The sequence below is a fragment of the Podarcis gaigeae genome (assembly GCF_964106915.1).
Source record: "Podarcis gaigeae genome assembly, chromosome: 6".
NCBI lineage: Eukaryota > Metazoa > Chordata > Lepidosauria > Squamata > Lacertidae > Podarcis > Podarcis gaigeae.
Genome location: NC_139682.1, coordinates 79,215,031 through 79,235,929, shown reverse-complemented (window position 1 = coordinate 79,235,929; position 20,899 = coordinate 79,215,031). Strand labels below are relative to the sequence as shown.

The 20,899-nt window shown below is 41.0% G+C and overlaps 1 protein-coding gene across 12 annotated transcripts in view; it reads right to left on the bottom strand.

Moving 5' to 3' along the window:
- Positions 1 to 20,899, bottom strand: part of NTNG1 (netrin G1) — a 207,975-nt gene that overhangs the window by 15,264 nt on the left and 171,812 nt on the right. For 3 of the 12 annotated variants that reach the window (XM_083745821.1, XM_083745827.1, XM_083745825.1), the window contains 2 exons: positions 18,760 to 18,927; positions 9,987 to 10,124 (listed from right to left, as the gene is read on the bottom strand). The exons of 3 other annotated variants lie outside the window; for them this stretch is intronic. In XM_083745821.1, coding sequence (XP_083601947.1) covers positions 9,987 to 10,124; positions 18,760 to 18,927 — 306 coding nt within the window. The remainder of the gene's footprint in view (positions 1 to 9,986; positions 10,125 to 18,759; positions 18,928 to 20,899) is intronic. 6 more of the 12 variants (XM_083745829.1, XM_083745830.1, XM_083745832.1 and 3 more) reach the window with 3 other exon arrangements.

Here is a 20,899-nt window from a genome sequence, read left to right as displayed (position 1 = left end):
ACCTGGCTGACTCCATCATCAGCCTCAGCTGGCTGCAGGGGTCAACGAGATTTACCACTGAGTTTTATTTGAATTGGTCAATCATGGCCATTTGGGTGGGCGGGCCTCTGGCGATGGACCCAGGCTTCACTCTGGTCCACTGCCACAGCATTTAAACCAGTTGCGCTGGGAGCAGACAGCAGTCAGCATGAGACTTATGCCTAGAGGTAAGTGGGCAGCATGCATGTATCACCTTGTTGTGGAATTGATGAGTCACAATATTCAGGGCCAGGGAGGAATTCCGCTGCCCCAAAAATGGGCCTGCCTTGCGGTTTTGCCTTCCTCATAGCAACTGTCACAACGTTTTGGTGGAAAGAGGCCTTGGATTGGATCCTTAGTCAAGGGGGTGGGTCCCACAATCAAAATTACAGGATACCCCAGTAAAGGAGTCCAGGGGGAAGGTTGTGTTTGAAAGCCCAGAGAGGGGCCAGTGAGCCATAGAACACCCCACATGGTGACCTGGTGGGTTTGCCCTATTTGATTTGCATTTTGGTGGTAGTAGGGAGAATCCTTTAGCCCAGGATCCATGTTTGCTTTCTGATTGTGGCCCCGTTGTCATTTGGGTAGTATTGTGATATAGTATTTGGTAGTAGGTAGTAGACTTGTTGGGGGGCGGGGAAATAGCTGTCCACCTTAGGTGAAGTTGCTCTGCCACCAGACTTGCCACAAACTAGGGGGCTCCTCCCATGGACATACCCCATATCTAGCAACATTTTCTTTTAATGATCTTGGCTTAAAAAAATGCAATGGAATTTAATAATAATGCCTTTTAAAAAATAGTTCATATCTATTCATATCTGGCCTTAATGCCAGGTTTATATATTGCTGGATTGTTGGGAATTCTTTTTTACCTGTTCTAAGTCAGTGATGAGCAATCAGTTTATACAAAGCTTAATTTCACAACTCCTACTGAGGACAAACTTTTACAGTAATGTCTGCCCACCTGTCATTTCACAATACGAGCTGCCCATGCCTGCTTTTGCTCAAATGAGCAATGAATAATTCTTCTCAATAAACATTATAATTTCCCCTTCAATAGATTTGCAGTCCAACATAGCAATTGTTGTTTTAATCTTTCAAGCTGTTTTATTTCATGCACCTAATAGAAGCTCTGTCTCTTTCTGTTCTAAGCTCCCTTTGCATTTTCATTCCAAGCTACTTTTGATTGCCATATCTTGTACTGAAATATTTATTACTAAGCCATCAAGTATTAACCGCTTAAAAATTATACTTTCTGAAGAGAAGAAACAGGCTCCTTGTTTAACTTTTTATACATTCATTATTGTTTGCATGCTACAGAAGTGCCAATAACTCTCATGTGACTCTGCTGATAAAGCAAGATGGCCTTTTCCTTGGATTGTAATCTTTGTACACTTATGAGTGGGTATATCTAATATTTCACCATAATTTGAGCAAGTACCCTCATGGAGCTTCCTGGCTTAAACCTGAGTCACTGGCTGTGGGGATGGGATTGCAAGGATATGGATAAACAAACACATAATGAACATATGAAGCTGCCATTTGTCCGAAAAATTTTATGTTAAAGGTCAGGACAGAATATTTTTAAAATGCAATAAATAAAATTTAGTCCAGTTCTGTTTGGAGTAGCAGTGGACCCCTAGGTCTGAAGCAGAAAGGGGGCTTTTCCTAGCCCTGCAGCCAAAAGTTATTTTAACTGGAGATGCTTGGGACCTTCAGCAAAGCTGAATGCCTCTCCTCCAGCAGTCAACTTCATCCAAACATTATGGGTTGCCTCTAACAAAGTCATCCTGTTAATTCAAGAACTCCCACCATGGGCTCCCTCTCTCTCTCCCTTCTAGATTTGGGGGTGGATGGAAGGAGCACAGGGAGAGGGAGTCCTGATGTGCAGGAGGAAGTATTTGTGCTAATGGGACAACTGCATTGGATACAACTGTATTTTTTAATTTGGGGAGAGGGCATGAAAAACCCCTTCTGTTTCTGCTGAGACAATCTAGGGGAGTTGACAGCCTCCTAAGAAAAGGTCATGCTTCACTGGGACCATTGTCTGAGACATCTACCTCAACAGATGTGAAAAATTATGCTTCTTTGCCTATGCTGAAGTCTTACAGGTAACTGTTAGTTGCATTTCTAGTATGGTACTACATTCATGGCAACACAGTATACTCTGACTGATGTAAGGCCAACATATGAGATTGTATGGAAATGAAGTGTTGTTTTTTTAAAGATCCATAAGAACTGCATTACTAGAGCAGACCAACGTATCTCCAGGCCAGAGTCAACTTATTGAACCAGCCCCTGGGACACATTTTGTTCTCCAATTGGCATGAAGCCCTCATATAATAACTCCACTAGATTGCCTTCACTTAAAAGATTTGATGGTAAATTCATAAGTGCAGCTTCAGGGCATCATCACATTTTTCCAACTTAGAGTGTTGCAACAAGTGTCAGACATGTTATAAAAGTTTCCTGTGTGGCTAAATTAGTGTTTATTTGCATTGCAACAACAGATCATAGTGAGAGCTGAACAAATGTGCCATTTAACTCACAACACTAAAGCAACTACTACACTCTATTGATATTATTTTGTCAAATGGAACCAAATTAAGTCTTTCTGTTTTGCTTTGTTAGAATGAGATGTATTTAGGCCATCTTTATCAAAACAAAAAATTGTATTACAGATTATTGTTTAGAGCACAGTTTAGAAGTATGCAGGAATGTAATTTGGGATCTCTAAAAGATAATTTCTTTATATATTGGTGGTATGAATACAATAAATAATACTTAACACTTTATCTAAATGTTCTGCACATAAATGAGAATTTTCACAACAGGGCCATAGACGTTCAGTGTTTCATGCCTGCATCCCTAATTCAGTTTAGTTGGGATAAAAAATGCACAGTAGGGAAAGGATGTGATTTGTAACCCCTCCAAATAATGAACTATTCCATTTTACAGGCAGAATGAAGTCACACATGTTAGGGGAAAAATATTTTAGTTTTATATCCCATTGAGGTCATATATGATCGCAAATGTGTAGAAAGGTTAAATACATGGTTATGAGTGAAGTAAAATGTCTAAGAGAACTGAGCTGATAACTCCTAGGCATCAAGTTCAATTCAGTCATTAATTCATTGAGTGGCTTTAGGCAAACCATTGTTTCTTAATCTTGACCATTGCCATGCAAGCCAGCTATCTCAGCACTTAATATTATGCAGAGTAGTCGCCTGAGCAGTGTTTGAATGTGCAACACTGAGAGACACTTGCCCCAAGTGAAACTTGCAAATAGCTCTGCCTTCAGTGTTAATAAAACCACATCCTCTTCCTGTTCCAGGCTGGAGTCTGTGGGTATATTCCAGTCAGATGTGGTGTAATGCAATAAAGGCAGATAAGAGTCAGGACCATGGAGAGCTCCCCAAAGTACAGGCTTAGGCTAGAAAGGAGGCTCGGAGGCACTGGAGGTGTTTGGTGTTGACTGATGCTTTATACCAGGGATAGAGCACCTGTGGCTCTCCAGGTGTCTTGGATTACAACTCCCACAAGCCCCAGCCAGCTTTTCCCAGGGGTGATGGAGTCATGGTCCAAAAATGTATGGAGGACTATAGGTTCCCACCCCTCCTTTATATAATCTGGTAAAGGAGTCTTGACTTCCTGGAATGGAGCATCCTTGGAGGATAAGGCATCTGTGTCCTCTTATGCAGACATGCACTCCAGCCGTTTTGGAAAAGCCTTTGCTCTTACTTGACTTAGGAGCATGGATGTGTGTGTGTTTGTGTGTGTGTGTCCCTGGGTTGCCAGCAGCTTTAGAGAAAAGTCATTTGGAAACTAGGAGGAAGAGCAAATGTGCCTCATCCAGAAACAGAGATAGAGGCCTCACTGTCACATTGGGCTTCACTTCCATGGAAACTTCTACTGGGGTCACTGCTTTGGAAGCTGCCTCCTGAGAAGTTTAAGATTTAGCAATTCTGACTCTGATTTTCCCCTCCCCCATATTTCCTAGTCTCTGTTTGTAATAAGTAATATTACAAATGAAAAACTCAAAAACTGTTACATAGGCACCTGAATGCATTGAAATGTACAACAGATTCCCTCCAGGTGAAATGTTAAAGCAGGTGATGTGACACATTTTTCAAAGTTGTTTCTATCTACATATCAGGAAAAGAAATCCTCAGATGTGCAATGTCATTATTTATTTGTCTGCTCTTCTTTGTTAAGATAGTAGTGTAGAATCAACAGATAAAAACACGGTATAGGGTGTTGATTCTTTGGTATAAATCCTATATTCACAAGGGTCATCTCTACTACCATAAGAAAGGACATTGCAATAGGGATACAGGGAATATGTAAAGCACCCTTGACATTTTAAAAAAAGAACTTACTAAAACTCTTTGCTTCTTTCAAAATTCCTTGGGATTTCTTCTGTGTAGGAACTTTCAAGTTGACCATAAAATGTTGCTGTAGGTAAATTTGGTGGCAACCCTGGTCCCAGACCCTACCAGCTGTGCTTATTGAATAGACACTTTCATCCCCTGCCCCCGACTAACAGCAGGATAGCAGATAACACCCACTGTCCATTTTCGGTAACATCTTCCATCCATGCTGTTTATGGTTACAAATTTGCCTTGAACATTTCACATCAGTAAATCAGTAACAACTTTATATTGCAGAGGTCCATGTGATGAATTAGGTGTCCTGTGGCTTGTAATCTTAACATCAAATTAAAATAGTAAGTAAAATCTGTAAAATAAGATATTGCATGAACATTGTTGGCCCTTGAGGCATAATATTAATAAATTAAATCAAATTGCAGCAGAAATATACAAAGCAACTAACCTAAACAGAATCCAGAATTCTGCAGATCTGGATGAGTTGTCAGATCTGTAGCCCATGCAGTAGCTTGCACAGAGACCTCCTGTTTTGCCAGGGCACACAGATGTTGTTATGCTGCACTGATACAGGAGGTCTCCTTGGAAGCATGATACGGATTTCTAACACCAGAAACCTCATAGGTATAGTTGCATATAATAACATCTAGTTGAGCCTTGCAGAAGCAGATTGCCTATGCAGATGAGAACTTGGCCTACAGGAGAATGTGCTGGAGGGATAGTTCTTGGGCAGAACCAGAGCTCTGTAAGGTATGTTTTAGACCTATCCGCAGCCACCAAGGAACCACTATGACCCAACCATGTGAGCAGGGACAATTACTTAGATTCATGACAGAAGGCCAAATTTCAAATTGCATTAGGTTGGTGTAACAGCAAGGACTCCTCTTCAACATGCATGTGCCTATTGTAAATACAGCTAGTGTTTGTAGGGTTCTCTGGGCAGGCCCATTACCTTGACATGACTTCACCCCAAAGGACCTTCCACACTATCCTTTGTTTCTGAGATCAGCCTCATTGTCATTTTGCATATCCATCGAAGTACATTGACCCCAGTTATTGCATTTTGCCTGCTAGTAACACATAATCTTGTTCCCCTCCTCTTTCCTCTTGCCAATTAGGTTCCACTTATTCATTTGGTGTCTCTCACCATTCCTTCTGCCCCAGGCAAAAACATACTACCAATCCAATTTACATGCTGTTTGCTTTGTCACTTCTTCTTCCTTCAGCAGAAGACTGCATAGTTATAAATATCTATATATTTTTTGCAATAAAACTGTATGTTTTGTTGATGTTAAGCTTTTGACTTTTATTCAAGTACTGATTTTCCAACATACTATTGTAAAATGTAACCTCTCCGTTGCACACTGTCTCTGAACTAAATATTTCATTACATATGTTTGTTAAGTTCATATGCATGCTTAGATGCAAGTGTGACTGAGGCCATGGGTCCTTATATTTCCTCATTCTCATTATACATTGGACATAGCCATGCATATCTCTCTCTCTCTCTCTCTCTCTCTCTCTCTCTCTCTCACACACACACACACACACACACACACACACACACACACAGAGAGAGAGAGAGAGAGAGAGAGAGCCACAGCTTGTAACACACACCTCACAGCAGACCCACTGCCCCCTCTCTTCCCCGTTTTTGGGTTCCGCCTTAAAAGAATACCCCTCCCCCCCAGTTCTGCATAACACCAGTTCTCTGGCTCTGTCTTCATTAACTTTCCCCGTGCTACACATATTCTACTCGTTGTCATTATGGCTTAGTTTCAGCTGAGACAAGGATTTATATTGAGTGTATGCTTTGCATGCTCATGCAAGTAATCTTTCGGGAGTCTTTATAGCACATTAGAGAGATGTTGCTGCTGTTGCTGTTCTTGTAATTTTCTGTACTACTATAATAAATTTCCTTGAGAAATAAATGAAGTGAACATGAAAAGGAGCTGATTATAAAGTTTACAGAGTCCTGGACTGAAAAATAGGGAATCAGGCAGAAGACCTATAGGTAGCACAAGCTGACATCAAAACACTTCAAAATTCATGCTAATTTGAAGGCTAGTTCCCGGTGAAATATGTATAATGTTGTTTTTTAAAATATTTTATGGGAAAAACACCACCTCAGATTTTCTGGCCACTCATCTGTCTGTCTGTGAACCTCCTGTAGCCTCCTCTGAAACCCCTGGTCTGACTCTTGTCTTGGCTAAGTAAACTTTTTTGGAACAGGGGCTATAGCTTAATTCAATCCAAAGTGTTGATCAATTGAAAATAGTGTGAATTTAAGCAAATCAATAGCAGCTACTTTTACATGCCAAGGTCCCAATCCGGTTGCAGTTTTGGGCAGCTATTAATGTGTAACAAATGGTGGACCTTGATAGCGATCCATTTGCATCAAAAGGCACTTTGAGCCTCTTGGAGGAGCATGATGTCTTCTTTGGTAAATTAAAGTGTAAGAGAGGTGGGAACCTAGACTAATAGAATGCATGGGTATCAAGATAAGTAAGGATATGAGCTGTATCTGGCACAGCTATTTCTCTTTAAAAACACGCAAATGAATTCAGAAAACATTTGGTCTACTCAGAACTCTGGGAAAGTGTTCGTTGATTTGCACCTTCCTTGAACTCTATTTACTGCTGGGGGTTTCAGGACAGATTACAGTATAAAAACAAATCAGAAACAGTACAACAGCAGCCTCTCAGTAACCTAAAAATATATCAAAATCTAACTGGATGTTACTGCACTGACAAATATTTAGATTCAAGACAAATGAGGTTTCACCTGGTGTTGCATAGGCATTGGGAACAGAACCAGTGTTATCAGGGGTTGTTGCTTACCATAACTTGAACCTCTACCAGCAGCTCATGTTGCATATTGATTTGCTTTTAGGCTAATGCTGTATGCAATACCCCCAACTTAATTGAACTTTGAGTAGCTAAAACTGCATTTGTTTACATTTGTCCCTGACATGGAATCCCCACTTTCCCTTCTGTCTCTGCTGTCTCCCACATTATCAAAATTTAGTATGTGATGCAGTCAAAGTCAAACACCTTAAAGTGCCATATTTCCATGGGAGATATAGGCATACATGTAACTTTAGAGTTGGAGTAGTCTTCCATTATGTTTGATAAATGTATAATGAGTAGAAAGAAGGGACTTGCATTCTGAGGGATGGGGGTGTTCTGATATGAGAGGCAATTCAATGAAATCATTTGTTAGATCTTGTGGAACCTTCAGCAGTTGCACTAGGAGCAAGGATGTAGTATTAAGATAATCTCAAGAGATTTCCAAATGACATCTAGTCAAAACAATGTAATGCCGCTACATTCAAAGCAAGCTACCAGGAAGAGCGCCAGAGGCTGGCAAGTTTACCTTTGCATATGTGCCAAAGCTACAAAACTACTGAAGGACCCACCAGTCTCCAAACTATTCTTGTACTTCAGAGGTAGCAGACAGAGGTAGCATGGGACAATTAATACTCTGCAGGAACCCACTTCCCGGTGTGGGAGGATGGAGGGACAGGATATTGATGCTAACTTGCCTAAAGGTTGCCCAAATCATGTAACCTTTAGTACACCATTGTAGATTTAGGATGCACCCTAACTTTAGAAGATGAAGGTGATTTTGCATGCTTGCTGGAAGATGAGGGAAAATGCACAGGGTGGAACTGGCAAATAGCCAATAAACAAGGCACAAATGAAAATACATTAGCATAAAGCACACAACATCAAGTAATGAACACATCAAATCAAAGCTTGTTCTTGATAATCCACTAATGGAGAGCTAGGCAAGATGTGTTTAATGAAATGTTTGCTCTGAATAGCTCACTCTGCTCCAGAGACTTCCACTGCAAGACTATAGAAGTTGATGAATTCTAATTGGATAATTGCATTTCACCTATCTGAAAATCCATTCTTGTTTCTACTTCTCAATTAAGCTCCTGTTTTTTTGCACCCACCCTGCACTGCAAATGCACCTTCAAGCACCAGGAAGGCTGCACTATATTGGCCCAGTGGGACAGATACTATTTCCCATGCTCAACAATGGGTGTGCCCCTTTGGCTCATATACTAGTCCCCTTCCCTCTTCTCTCCTACTTAAAAGTCCTTCCCCCTTTCCAGTATATACTGGCGTTAGCATTATTTCTACACTGAGGTTAACACTTAACCATAGTTAGTTTTAACGATGGTTTACAAACCTGCTTTAAAGCTCCAGTTTAAAGCTAACCATGGTTTGCATTATATTTGAAGAATACTATATTTGTGACTTTGAAACATGTTACATCTGCATGGCTTGGTGAACCACTTGGTAAGCAGATCTTTACTTAGGAGCTTCTCTGTGTGGGCAACCTTGGGACACAATTTCATATGGTCCTTGGCCTAATTTCATGTGAATGACAAGGAGGAATCTGGAGAAAAGTGAAAGCTCTGTCCCTGCCAATATTAGGCTTGGGCTCCTCCCAGGCTTTGGTCACATCCATATACATTGAAAGCACAATTTTACCACTTTTAACAGTCATGGCTTCCCCCAAAGGATCCTGGGAACTGTAGTTCATTGAGGGTGCTGGGAATTGTGGCTCTGTGAGGCGTCCCCATCCTAATGCCTCTCAGCACCCTTAACAAATTACTATGACTTATGCCACATTCAATATGGTGTGCGACCTTTGTCAATGCCTTCCAATGGCTCCCATTCTGTTCAGTGTTTGCATGTGACAACCCCCCCAAAGTAGATTACCCCCTCTCCCAAGTGACTACAAACCCTCAACAGGGGGAAAACCACACATTTCCCACTCCTGCTCTATTGGAAAAATGAACAAGTAGTACTGTATTATTGGAGCGATCCAGAAAAAGATTTGCTACATAGATTTGTCTCCTACAGTTCAAATGAACTTTGTCACATTTCTTAGTATTGGGTTTTGAATGGTTAGATAATAGATAGTAAACCAGAACATCCACAGTTAGGGCTTTGTAGAGCATGGAGAGGGAAACTGTGCCCTTCCAGATGTTGGTGGACTACAATTCCCATCATTCCAGACCACTGGCCATGCTGGCTGGGGCTGTTGGCAGTGGAAGACCAGCAACACCTGGAGGTTCCCTAAGCCTGTTACAGAAAGTCACAGCTCAATATATTAATTAAAATTTCTAGGGTCTAGGAAAGGGCAATGCAACGAAATAAACGTACATGCACAATTCTTCTCACCTTTCTGTTTTCAATATGCCTTTAGAACCCAGACACTGGTGATACAGCTCATCGTACTTTAGTTGATTGTAGCTGACAAGGTGCATATATGTGCTATCTTAGTTAAAGGTTTCTCCAGGCATTAGCAGAAGGAAAGGGAGAGGGCACTACACATACGCAGAATGTTGAAACGAAAGAAATTGCATAGTCAATTTGCTACCTTTTGAGTGCTTTCATTAAACTTCAGGCTGAAGGAGTTTTGAGACCTTGCAGAAAGGTTTCTCTTCTTTTTTTAAAAAAAAGTGCTGAGGGTCTGCACACATTGGCACAGAGAAGCGCAGGCAGCAAAGGGTGGGGGGAAGGGGGGGAGGAGGAGGAGGGCAAATGTAGGGCAGTTACTTACATTGACAACCCTGGTTGTGCCAGTTATATCCCCGCAGACACTTATCACACTTAGGCCCTGTTGCTCCCTGCTTACACTCACAAATTCCTCTTTCATTACAGCGATCATGGACTGAGCCAAAACGGCTACAGTTACATTCTGCAGAAACAAGACAACACATATGAACTTGGTACAGGGGTACAAGATTAAAAGTCATTCATTACTGATAGGGGTAACAGCAGCCAAGTTTAACCATAAAGGAAGATGGTTTAATAACGGCAGACTGCTGGAAAGTCCACTTGCTCATTGGTTTAGAACGGGGTTTTCCCAAACTTGGGTCTTCAGCTGTTTTTTGGACTACAATTCCCATCATCCCTGACCGCTGATCCTGTTAGCTAGGGATGATGGGAGTTGTAGTCCAAAAATAGCTGGCGATCCAAGTTTGGGAAGCACTGAGAGTATCAGTGTTCAACTAGTACAAAGGGATCCATAACTGAGTCATATCCCCAATCCAAGGTGGATCCCAGCAATGACTCCATTACAACACACCACAATATTCTTTGTTGTTGTTGTTGTTTACTTTAAAAAAAGAAAATGACAAAGAAGAAGTGAGAAAGATGTGATAAAAAGATTGAAAGTGGGTCCTGTGTTGCAGTTTTTGATTAAAGGTGGGTCCCTGCTTGAACTACTGAAGACTACTGCTATACATTTAGGGTGGTATTCAGGTAAGCAGTTCTACTAGTGTAATTGACTTTTGCTGTGCAATGAAACTTTGCTCCCTCCATTTATCCTGAGGCTTTCTGAGGTCTTCCCCAGCCCTCCAGAAGGGTCTCAGCATGTCATTTGCATGCAGAGGGTCCTAAATTCAATCCCTGGCCTCTCTAGGTAGAGCTAGGAGAGACCTTCTGCCTTGAAATGCCAGAGAGCCACTACCAGGCAGTAAGCAAGCTGGACTAACGAACTGGCTTCCTAGATCCCAAAAGTACTTGCATTAGTGGAACTGTTTAGTTGGGATACCACCCTTAATGGTACATTTCCATGGTGGTATGAGCAGAAAATTAGCAGAAATAAAGCGAAGAATGAAGTCCTCAGAAGTAACTAACGGTGACAGCGCTTACAACTTGTTCTTCGCGTTTTTATATCATTTTAATGAACGTTAAGACAGCTTGCTATTTCAGGAAACATCAATAGGCCATCAAGTTAAAGCTCGCTTTAAATTATTAAAATAGGTAAGACTCCACACTTGATGCCGAATATTTTCTAAATGGCAACATAAATGCACTTTACTAATTTCCAAGGCAGTCTTCCTTTATGTTTATGGGCATCAGCTTAATTTATTCATGGCATTTTAGTGATTGGAGTTTACAGGCTGTATTTTTTTTCTCCTGCAATGTTAGTACACCTTTTAAGTTATGCCACAATATCCTACTTGAGAGAACTCAATGGGCAGCAGATGAATGAGAATGTCCCAGAGCCTTGGCCAATAGTAACTTAAACCCAAGCCTGTCATTTTTGTTACCGCATTGAATGTAAAAACATACAGATGTGAAATGCACAAACTTTGACCGTATGAATTTTTGTGATAACGTGTGTCTTATAATAACCACTGGATCAGTTTTATTGAACCTATTTTGTTTTCATATTTTATTCCTAGGAAATGTATGTTCTTATCCCGCACCCCTATTGGTTATAAATCTCTGGAGTGCTTTGTTGCAGGAAGGGTGGGGGTGCTGCTGTAATGATGGCATGCCAGATTACCACTGACACTCCCCCAAGTAGGCTGCTGGCAAGTCTGTACATGCAGTGCAGTCACACTCTGTTCATGTTTTTTTTCTTTCCTGGTTGGCAGCTGAGGAGTCAGATTTGGCCCAGGGCTGCAGTGTATACATGCTGGGGGTGTTTAAGCAGAGGCTGGTTGCTGCCTCTGATTAGATGACCAACTAGGTATCTTCCAATTGTATGACTCTATTGCAAATCATTATTTTTCATATATAAAAAAATCAGGTTGTCAATGTCTGGAATGCTATGTGATTTGCATCTTCCCTATATATCCTTGCCTTGTTTATCTTGTTGTTTGCACTTCTGGTAGTTCCTTGAGGATCTGCTTTTGATTGCAGATACACTTGTGTAGATAGAATTGAGACTTCAAGTTAATAATAACTTTCCCAACACCCCTGATATCTGCTATCAAATGCAAAGAGTGTGAGTATTTCTTTTTGAATTTAGAGACCATGCTGGGTGAACAGCTCTATTTTTTCTTTTAATCATTCCATTTAGATTTCTTCCCTGGGATTTCATTATGAATCCTTGAGATCAGAAATGACAAAACAGGAGGGGGAAACTGAGAATATTTTAACATTGCAAATAGAAATGGGGGGTGGGGGAGGAGAAGCTTAAGGGGAAAATGTTTTGAGTAGCAAATATTGCATCTATTGCTCATGATTTCAATTCCTACAAATTACAAATGGCATTTCCAAAGGAACGTAGGCATTTCCAAAGGAACATAGGTGGTGGTTTGGAAAAATGTGCCAATTGAAATAATGATAATCCTGTCAGTTGGTTATCTGCAATACATTAACAAAGTTACTGAGAATTTTGCTCTTGGCAAAGGCATCCAACCATGTGGTATGTCACAGGAGAAAAAAAGGGACAATTCCGAATGAAATTGATAGTCAGAACTTACTTTTAAATGGCTTCAGAACCAAGGTTGTCAGAGGTGGATAAATGTATTTAAAGTCAGATGTTTACATGGAAATAAGAGCTGATTGACCTTTACCTCGTTTAACAAATGGAGGGAGAAATTCTGTCATTGCCAAAGTCAACAAAAGTTTGGCATTGACTTCAATGGTGCTAGTATTTCACCTTGGATTCAGCTACATTGGCAAAGAAAGAGCATTTTATATGCGTTATATTCCAACATTGTGACACCAGATGGTGATGTGGAGTCAACCCGATTTCTCACACAAAGTTTATAATGCATTTAAGTGAAACGCTTCTTTGACGTGTCTAGATCCAGCCCCAGGCAGATTTCACTCGTGCAAAGTGAGTTATGTGCCAAGGAAGTATTAAGGAATGGACATGCTGCCCACATATGCAGCATGGCTGATCATTCCTGAACTGTCAAATGAGGCACCTTAGTGTGAGACAAGATACCTTCCTGTGCAGCACAAGAAATCAATCACACAACTAATTGCTCCTATGCACCTTCAAATGCTGCTTGCACATTTTGCTGTTCTGGCTTTGCAGAGAAACGCAAACCAAATTATCTGTGTTGAGGCTGCCCACTGCATCTCCATATAAATTACTGTTCTGGGGTTGCCCCTTTGCAGCCAGGAGGTACCCCCCGAACATTAACCTACACACCGCTGCAGCAAGTCATGTGATATGGCAACAGGAAAGTGTGAACACAATTGGGGGGGGGGGGACAACGCTGTGGCTATAAATCTGTTGCAACCTGTTTCATACTAATGCTCTCCTCATGAATGCAAACATGCACATAGATAGGATCAGGATCATGAATCTTCTGTACACAACTGTAAGTGCAGAAGCCAATGAGAAAAAGTTAAATACAATTGCTCGACGGGCCTAATCAGAATGCAAAAACCCAGGTACCACTGGAACCTAAAAAAAATTGCTTCTGATGCTTAGGTTGCTGAAGACAGTAAGGAGAAAGTTTCTCCATCATTGAAGGGTGCTGATTGTTGTGGGAGCTGGGCCAACATCTCCATATGTTCAAGAAAGGGGGCCCCAAGCTATGATTTCCAGATAGAGTTGAGCCCTGGCACTTCTCAGTGAACCACTGTCTGGAAGACCAGGGTCCTGCCAGTGGTGCACTCAAGTTTCTATCTCGCCTTCCTTCCAAGCTGGCTTTTTCCAAGTCCAGCCAGTTCTTTAGCTATACAAATAGTTAGGTTCCCTGCTGGCCTTGATCCGAAACTCTTACATAGGCAATTGGTTGTCCTCCTGCTTCAGAGAGCTGCTCTAAATGAGCCCCCTCAGACTCCACTAGCTGGGGTACTGGTGCCCTTTTCTCCTGCCCGTTTCCAATTCAAAAGGAGGAAGCTATGAGGTAATTTCCTCACAGATCTCTGAAGCTAGGCACATACCTCTGATATCAGAAAGATAATTCCTTGTCTCTATCAAGCGCTAATTAGCAGATGATGCTCTGTTTAAAAGACCTGTGCTTGTCGGATGTGTTAATTGTATTGAGCAGGGCAGTATGAGCGGCTGTCTTGTTACTTGTCATACACACGTAGTTAGTATTAGTGCAGCATAATTAAGTTCAAAGGAATCAATCTTTTCGTTTCACTTAGCACCAAATGACTTTAAAAGGGATGTGAGCATTATATTGTATGTCCATGCATGTTTCTGGATGCTGTGTTCTTTTATGAAATAAGGTATTTGAAACATTGTGCGTGAGAGCAAAATAAGTTGTGATTGACACCTCACCCTACCCTGATTATTTAAAAAAATTAGATCAATGTGGATCTGTCACTCTGTATAAATCACTCTGTATAAATGATAGAAGGCATTGTGGTAGATAGAGGAAATTCTAATCCAAGCACAAAAGTTTGTTTGTTTAAGTAATACAATACAGGGGTCTCAGAGGTGCAATTAAAAAACAACATAGAACCTCCTCAGCAGATCATGGTTTTAAGACAATTTGGTAGCTAATGACCATAGAGTGAGGCTATATTTATGATAAATGTTGATCTGGGAAATTGACAATGATGCTCCCTAAACAATGTCTGAAGGAAATGGTTGTTGCTGTAGTGTAACATATTTTTTTTTTTGAGACTATGCAGTATATTGTACTTGACTAATGATGTTCTATTTGAAGAAAGGAATTGGCAAACAAGTACCATCTATAGTTTATGTGCACAGAATCGTGCATTGGCAAGGAGCTGGAGTTGATGGCTGATTAGGAAAACACATTTAACGTCATGACCTTATGGCAGTCTTGCAGAATTTGTAACCCAACAAAGCATGACAGCCTACTATGGACAAAAATGGGGGATAACAAAGTAAAAAACAGTATTAACAGCAACAACTATAATAATGCTGTGCTGCAAAAATTAAAAAAAAAAAATAGGGCTATCAATCCCCTGGCAGCCTACAATACAGAACTGGTAGGCTGAATTTGGTTTGGTCAGTCCAATTTATGAACTGTATTTGGGTCTAAAGGGCTGGTTTAGGATTTACTTCTTACATGGACAACTCTTCTGTGCAGGAAATTGCATGAACTCTATGTGTACAATATTACAGATCCTAAATACAGATTTTTTCTTTTTTGTGTTCTATGCACAGTTGTTACCCTGCTGAGTTGTGGTAAAAAAGCTAGGAGTATGTTAACTGCAGGTGAGTTTCCTGCATGTGGATGGTGTGTGTTGAAAGTTCATCACACCTAAAGTGGCCCTATTCTGTGAAATTCTCTACATTTGTATTTGGGCAAAGCTCAGTTTTCAGTAATCTTGATCTATGATTGAGGTTTTGTCTAAAGCATTGCAACCAATGGAATCTAGTATGAATTGGGCTGTGTGAACAAACTTGTTCCAGGGGATCTACTCTACAATGGAAAATAGCTGCCAATTTCCACCTTTTTTGTGGTTTACAGGAGCGCATATTGTGGCATATTTTAAAATAATTCTTTTCATTATTTTGTGCAGCTGGTCTTTACACCTGATATTTTCCTGTGGTCAATCTTGTTTTGCTTTTGAACATTCTTGCGTATGTTTACACATATCAATAAGGGAACAGAAACAAGGAGTACCAACATTGCTCTTGTTTTCAGATTCTGTAGGTTTGAGCAGATTTCTCATTCATACAATGGAATTTACTGGAATTAAATCAGTTCCATATTCTGTGACTGCTCTATTACAGGGGTCTTCAACCAGTCCAAACTGAAGACACACTTTAAGAACATGGGATCCACTTTCACATTTTCACTTTTGATTTATATTTAATAGTGCTAGTATCTCACCACATATCAAACCTTGGGGTATCAGCATACTATTCTTTTTTTCAATAAAACTGAACCAATATTTCCTATATTGTTGGTCAAACTTTTAAACCCTTTTAATAGTTGTCTTTGATTTCCGGGTTATTTTTTAATTCAGGGGCAGGGGCTGTGGTCAATATTGAGCAAGAGGACAAGCCAGCACAGTCATTCATGCTTGTGTTTTGTTACCAAAAAAGTATTTCTATCACTTCCAGTAAAATGAGTCACCTCCTTTATTTCTCTATCCCTTGTTGCTGCCTTTTCTTCTCCCTACCTTCTGGCACTTTTTGTCCTCCATCACCTGCATCGCTTCTGTTTTCCTCTCCTCTCTTCTTCCATCTCCTCTTTGCCTCCTCCTTGCACTTTCTCAGTACTTTATCTGTTGTCACCACCTTTCACAATCTGTCTGTTTCCTCTTTCTCTCTGCACATGCCATCTTCTACATTCTCTTCACCTTCTCAAACTTTCTTCCTTTTACTTCATTTTACCTGCTCACTATTACATTTCTCCCTCCCTCTCATTTTTGGCTTTTTCCTTCCTCACTTTCTTACAGCTTGTGTCACCTTCTCTGCCACCTTTAATTCATCTCTCTGTGCCCTTTGTCCCCTTCCTAATGTCAACTTGCCTGAAATAAAAATGAGCAGGATTTCTCAGGGAGGTTCAGCACCCTCAGAACCTAATACAGATATCAGGGGTTCTTTGTTGCCCCTGTGTTGGAATGATGATTTGAAGGAACTCCCCAGATTCTCCCTCACTGAATCAACGTAAGAGTTGTCATTTCAAAACAACAACCATTTCCCCCCTCTTAATTTGCAAAGTCTTGCCGTCTTATAATTCTTTTTTAAAAATCAACTAAATAAAGCTAATTTGCATTCCAAATCAACCCTGACATACTAAAGTTGCATGCTTATTTGAGAATAAGTCCCATTAAAATAAATGGGCCTTACTTCTGAGTAGACATGCATTAGATCTGCATATTAATTTAAGATTAATGAATTAATCTGGAGAGCTGAGTCTCCGCTCCCTTTCCTTCTTTACTTTTTTTGTCAGCTTCAGTAGATGAATTTCTCTCTCTTTCTCTCTCTCTCTCTCTCTCTCTCTCTCTCTCTCTCTCTCTCTCTCAGAACCACCTTCCTATCTGTCCTTTCCTTGTATCAATGTGCCTGAAATCAAATGTACAAGAATAAATCAAAATGCTTCGGTAACCTCACAACCTAATCTACACAGCAATTGTTTGCTGCTGTCCTCAGCCATTGAATAGGGAGTAAGTCCCATTTAACTAATTTGACCTTACTTCTAAGTATTATTGGCAGGCAAGGGGCAGGTGCATAAGAGGCCTGAGTGTGCAAGATGCCTGGCTGCCTAGCAAGCATTACAGTGAACCCCTAGCCATGTCTACTCAGAAGGAAGCCCTGCTGAATTCAATGGGGCATATTCCCAGGTCAGCGGGATCGGCATTGCAATCTTACTCCTGAATGAACAAATGAGTTGACTGAAACTCTTTAATAATCCTGTGAGACCTGCTCTCCAGTAAACACATAGCAATCCAAATCAGGCTGTAAAGTCACAATCCTATATGGGCACATTTTCCTGGCAGTAAAGCCCCACAACTGTATACTGGGGAGTGTCCTCAGAAAATTGGACTGCAAGTGACAGCAGTACAACACCAACTTTAAACTGAGAGTAAAAAGGAAAAAGGAAAGTCCTACCATAGCTGAACCCAAGTAACCTTTTACTCCCCAAGTAACCCTCCTCTGGGAATCCAGCTGCAGCAAGAGAAATCTATCCATGCTCGTAATCAAAGGTGACGGGGAACTATACAAATCTCAAGGGGACTGGACCCAAAATAGAGGGCACCCCCAAAATTGAATATCTTAGGCATGGTTGCCCATTAAGCTCTAGTGGGATCCCCTGCTGTTCCTGTCCAACCCTTCTACTCCAAGTCAAGTGTGCAGTGGAGTAGCAGTCCTTACTAGTGAGCAAACCCTGACATTTGAAGGCTTGCTCTCTAGAATTGGGGATGCCTGGATTCATTCCTGCCCTGAGCGAGTGCCCCACCAGTGCCATCAACAGAAACAATACCAGCCCCTCTTATCTATGGTGAGGTATCCCATGGCTTCTGGGCATCCTGCCACAACCCATTCTGGGGCCATGGAAAATGGGATGGATAGCCAGGCAGCATGTTCCCATTAGGGAGTGCGGAGGAAACAGCAGTAAGGCTGGGAGGGGCAATGTGGGGAGGAAACGCTCTTACATAAGGGGGGACAAGCTGAAGTCTCCAGGCTTGTCCCACTTAGCATGGTCTTATGCCCACCTATGGGTCCTGAAGACCTGCACTCTATTATATGTACTGGGCTACATATGGGTGGGTGCTGTGATCTGTGAATCCTGTAATTTTTGATCCAATTATATAGATTCTCCAATGGAATCTCATGCTGGTGTTTCAATGGCTGTAATGGCGGGTTTTGGATCCATTGTTGGGAACTGGTGATTTCTTAGGGGTCTAGACCTAGAGCAATTGGCAATATCAAGGGTTGGTTTTTTTTTTGAAGGCGGGAAATGTCTAAAATACTGAGGCATCGCCATCACAACCCTGTGTAGTCCTTATTCAAACTAGACGCTTAAGGCTTAGAACAAATACATGTAAGGTGTGCAGATTCTCCATTGAAAAAGCTCACTCTGGCTCAGCTGGTACAACGAAGAGAAACGTTGGAAATGTCTCGCTTTTGTACTAAAGAGGTCTGAACAGCTGAAAAAAGGCAGAGAACGAAACGCCAGAATTAGAATGAAACTGACCTATGCATACATTTTCATCGTCCAGTTTTGCTGCAGCATTTCTGTAGTAGCCCAGCCTGCACAACTCACAGTGCTGCCCTCTAGTGTTGTGTTTACAGCTCACACAAATGAATGCACTGAGCAGATCGATGTAACTGCACCGGTTGGAGTGGCCGAAGCATTCACAGTCTTGCAAGGAAGAACAAAAATGTACACAAAGGGTATTCTGCAGCAGTTATAGCAATTCACATGCTCTTTAAAAAAAAAATAAATGAAGCATGAATAGATTATGAATGAACAGCAGCACAACATGTTAATTAACGTTACAGTAGCGTACATGGACAACCACAGATGTCTGACTGTATGAAGGTGGTATCTCTTTTCAGGCAGGTTAGAATGATTAGACATCCATTACATAGCACTGAGAGTAGTATTATAATCTGTAGGCCTAATGGAGCAGAAGCATTTGCAGCTGTAAACCTTTCATGGGTTTTGTGGGATGGCTTTTGCACAATGTGCAATCATAGCCTCCTTTAAAAAAATAAATAAATACAAAAACCCTGGTGATTTTGCCAGAAGCTGAATGCGTTATTGAGAATTTCTCATGATACATGTTGAAGGCTAAATGCACTTTTTTGGGTGGATAGGCTTGCCCTCCCCCTGAAGGACCACATTTGCAGCTTTGCTGTGCTAATTAGTCCACCTTTGCCTCTGGCCCCTTCTGAGAGACATGGCCTAGTCTTAGTAATCCATTCTCTTTTAACCTCTTGGTTAGATTGCTTTGTGGCATTTTATATGAGGCGGTCTTTGATGGTCTTTAGTTAGTTCAAAATACAGTTACTAAGATGATGAGAATGGGTGTTGGGTTCATAGCTCATCAGTGCTTAAATAGCTGCATTGGCTCCCAATCAATTTCTAGTTCAGTTAAAAGGAGTAGTGAATTGAGCCATGCATGTCTTAAGTCTCGGGTACCTGAAGCTCACCTGAATCTACTTCAGCCTGCACATACATTAAGGTAGTTTTCAGAGACTTTCCCTTAGGTATTCCACCATCTGAGGTGAGAAGCGTCTTTTTGGTGGTGATGCACCAGTTATGGAATGTTCTCCTTGGGGAGATTTATTGGGCACTGACTCTGCTATCTTTCTGGCAATAGATGAAATAAATTTCATTTCCCCAGGCCTTTAAAACCATATTCATCCCCGGAGAATCTGATTTTATGCTATGCTTATATGAATTTTTAATTGTCTTTAGTTTTTTTATTGTTTCTATTTTGTTTATATACGTTGTCAATCTGCCCTGGAGAATTATTAGAAGGATGAGATAGAAATCCTTAAATAAATAAAACAAACATGTGTGGTATAAGTGGCGTTGCCACTTGGAATGTGAATGACTTTTATTTCCACCTTAATGTGTGGTGCCTCCCATCACATGTTCACTGACTGTTCCCCTCAAAATGCCCACCATGAATCGGGATGAATGGAACTGGGGGGATACTGATTGAAGATGTTTGACAGCTAAAGAAGGAAGTGGATGCTTGATGTACATGCAACTGCCTGTTTTGGTAAACCTTGTGCCCTGGAGTATCATGGAGACTTATTTCCTTCAATAGACCAGGTTCCGGGTGCATGAAAGTAAAAATTCAACATGTGAACTAACTCTTTAGCTATGGAGAAGTCAAGGAAAACGCAAGATAGAAATCTGTCACTGGGACAAGGCATTCAAATGACAGGTATCACCTCTTGCTGATAGAAAAATGTAGCCCAATGCCTTCATATTTATGTCTCTGCTGCGTTGGACCAAAATCTTATGCTTGTTAGTTACTAGCTGCAACATTTTCCTCTTTCTTGTTTGAGTATAGAATTCTGACAGCTCTGTGATAACTCCCATATTTTATTTCAAATTAAATGTTAGTTAGAATTACCAGTCTACATTTAAATAGCTAGATGAAGCCATGCTCTTATCATACTATATTAGGCAAGAATGCTGCATTTGCACAGTCAGCTTATCACATGAAATGGCTATACAGACAATGCAAGAGAGTCGGAACTCTCTTATTAAGTGCTTATGGGGAAGAGCAAAAGCTCAGTGATAGCTTTGTGTGCAGACGATCCCAGGGTCAGTTCCTGCCATCTCCAGGTAGGGCTGGGAGAGAACCCTGTCT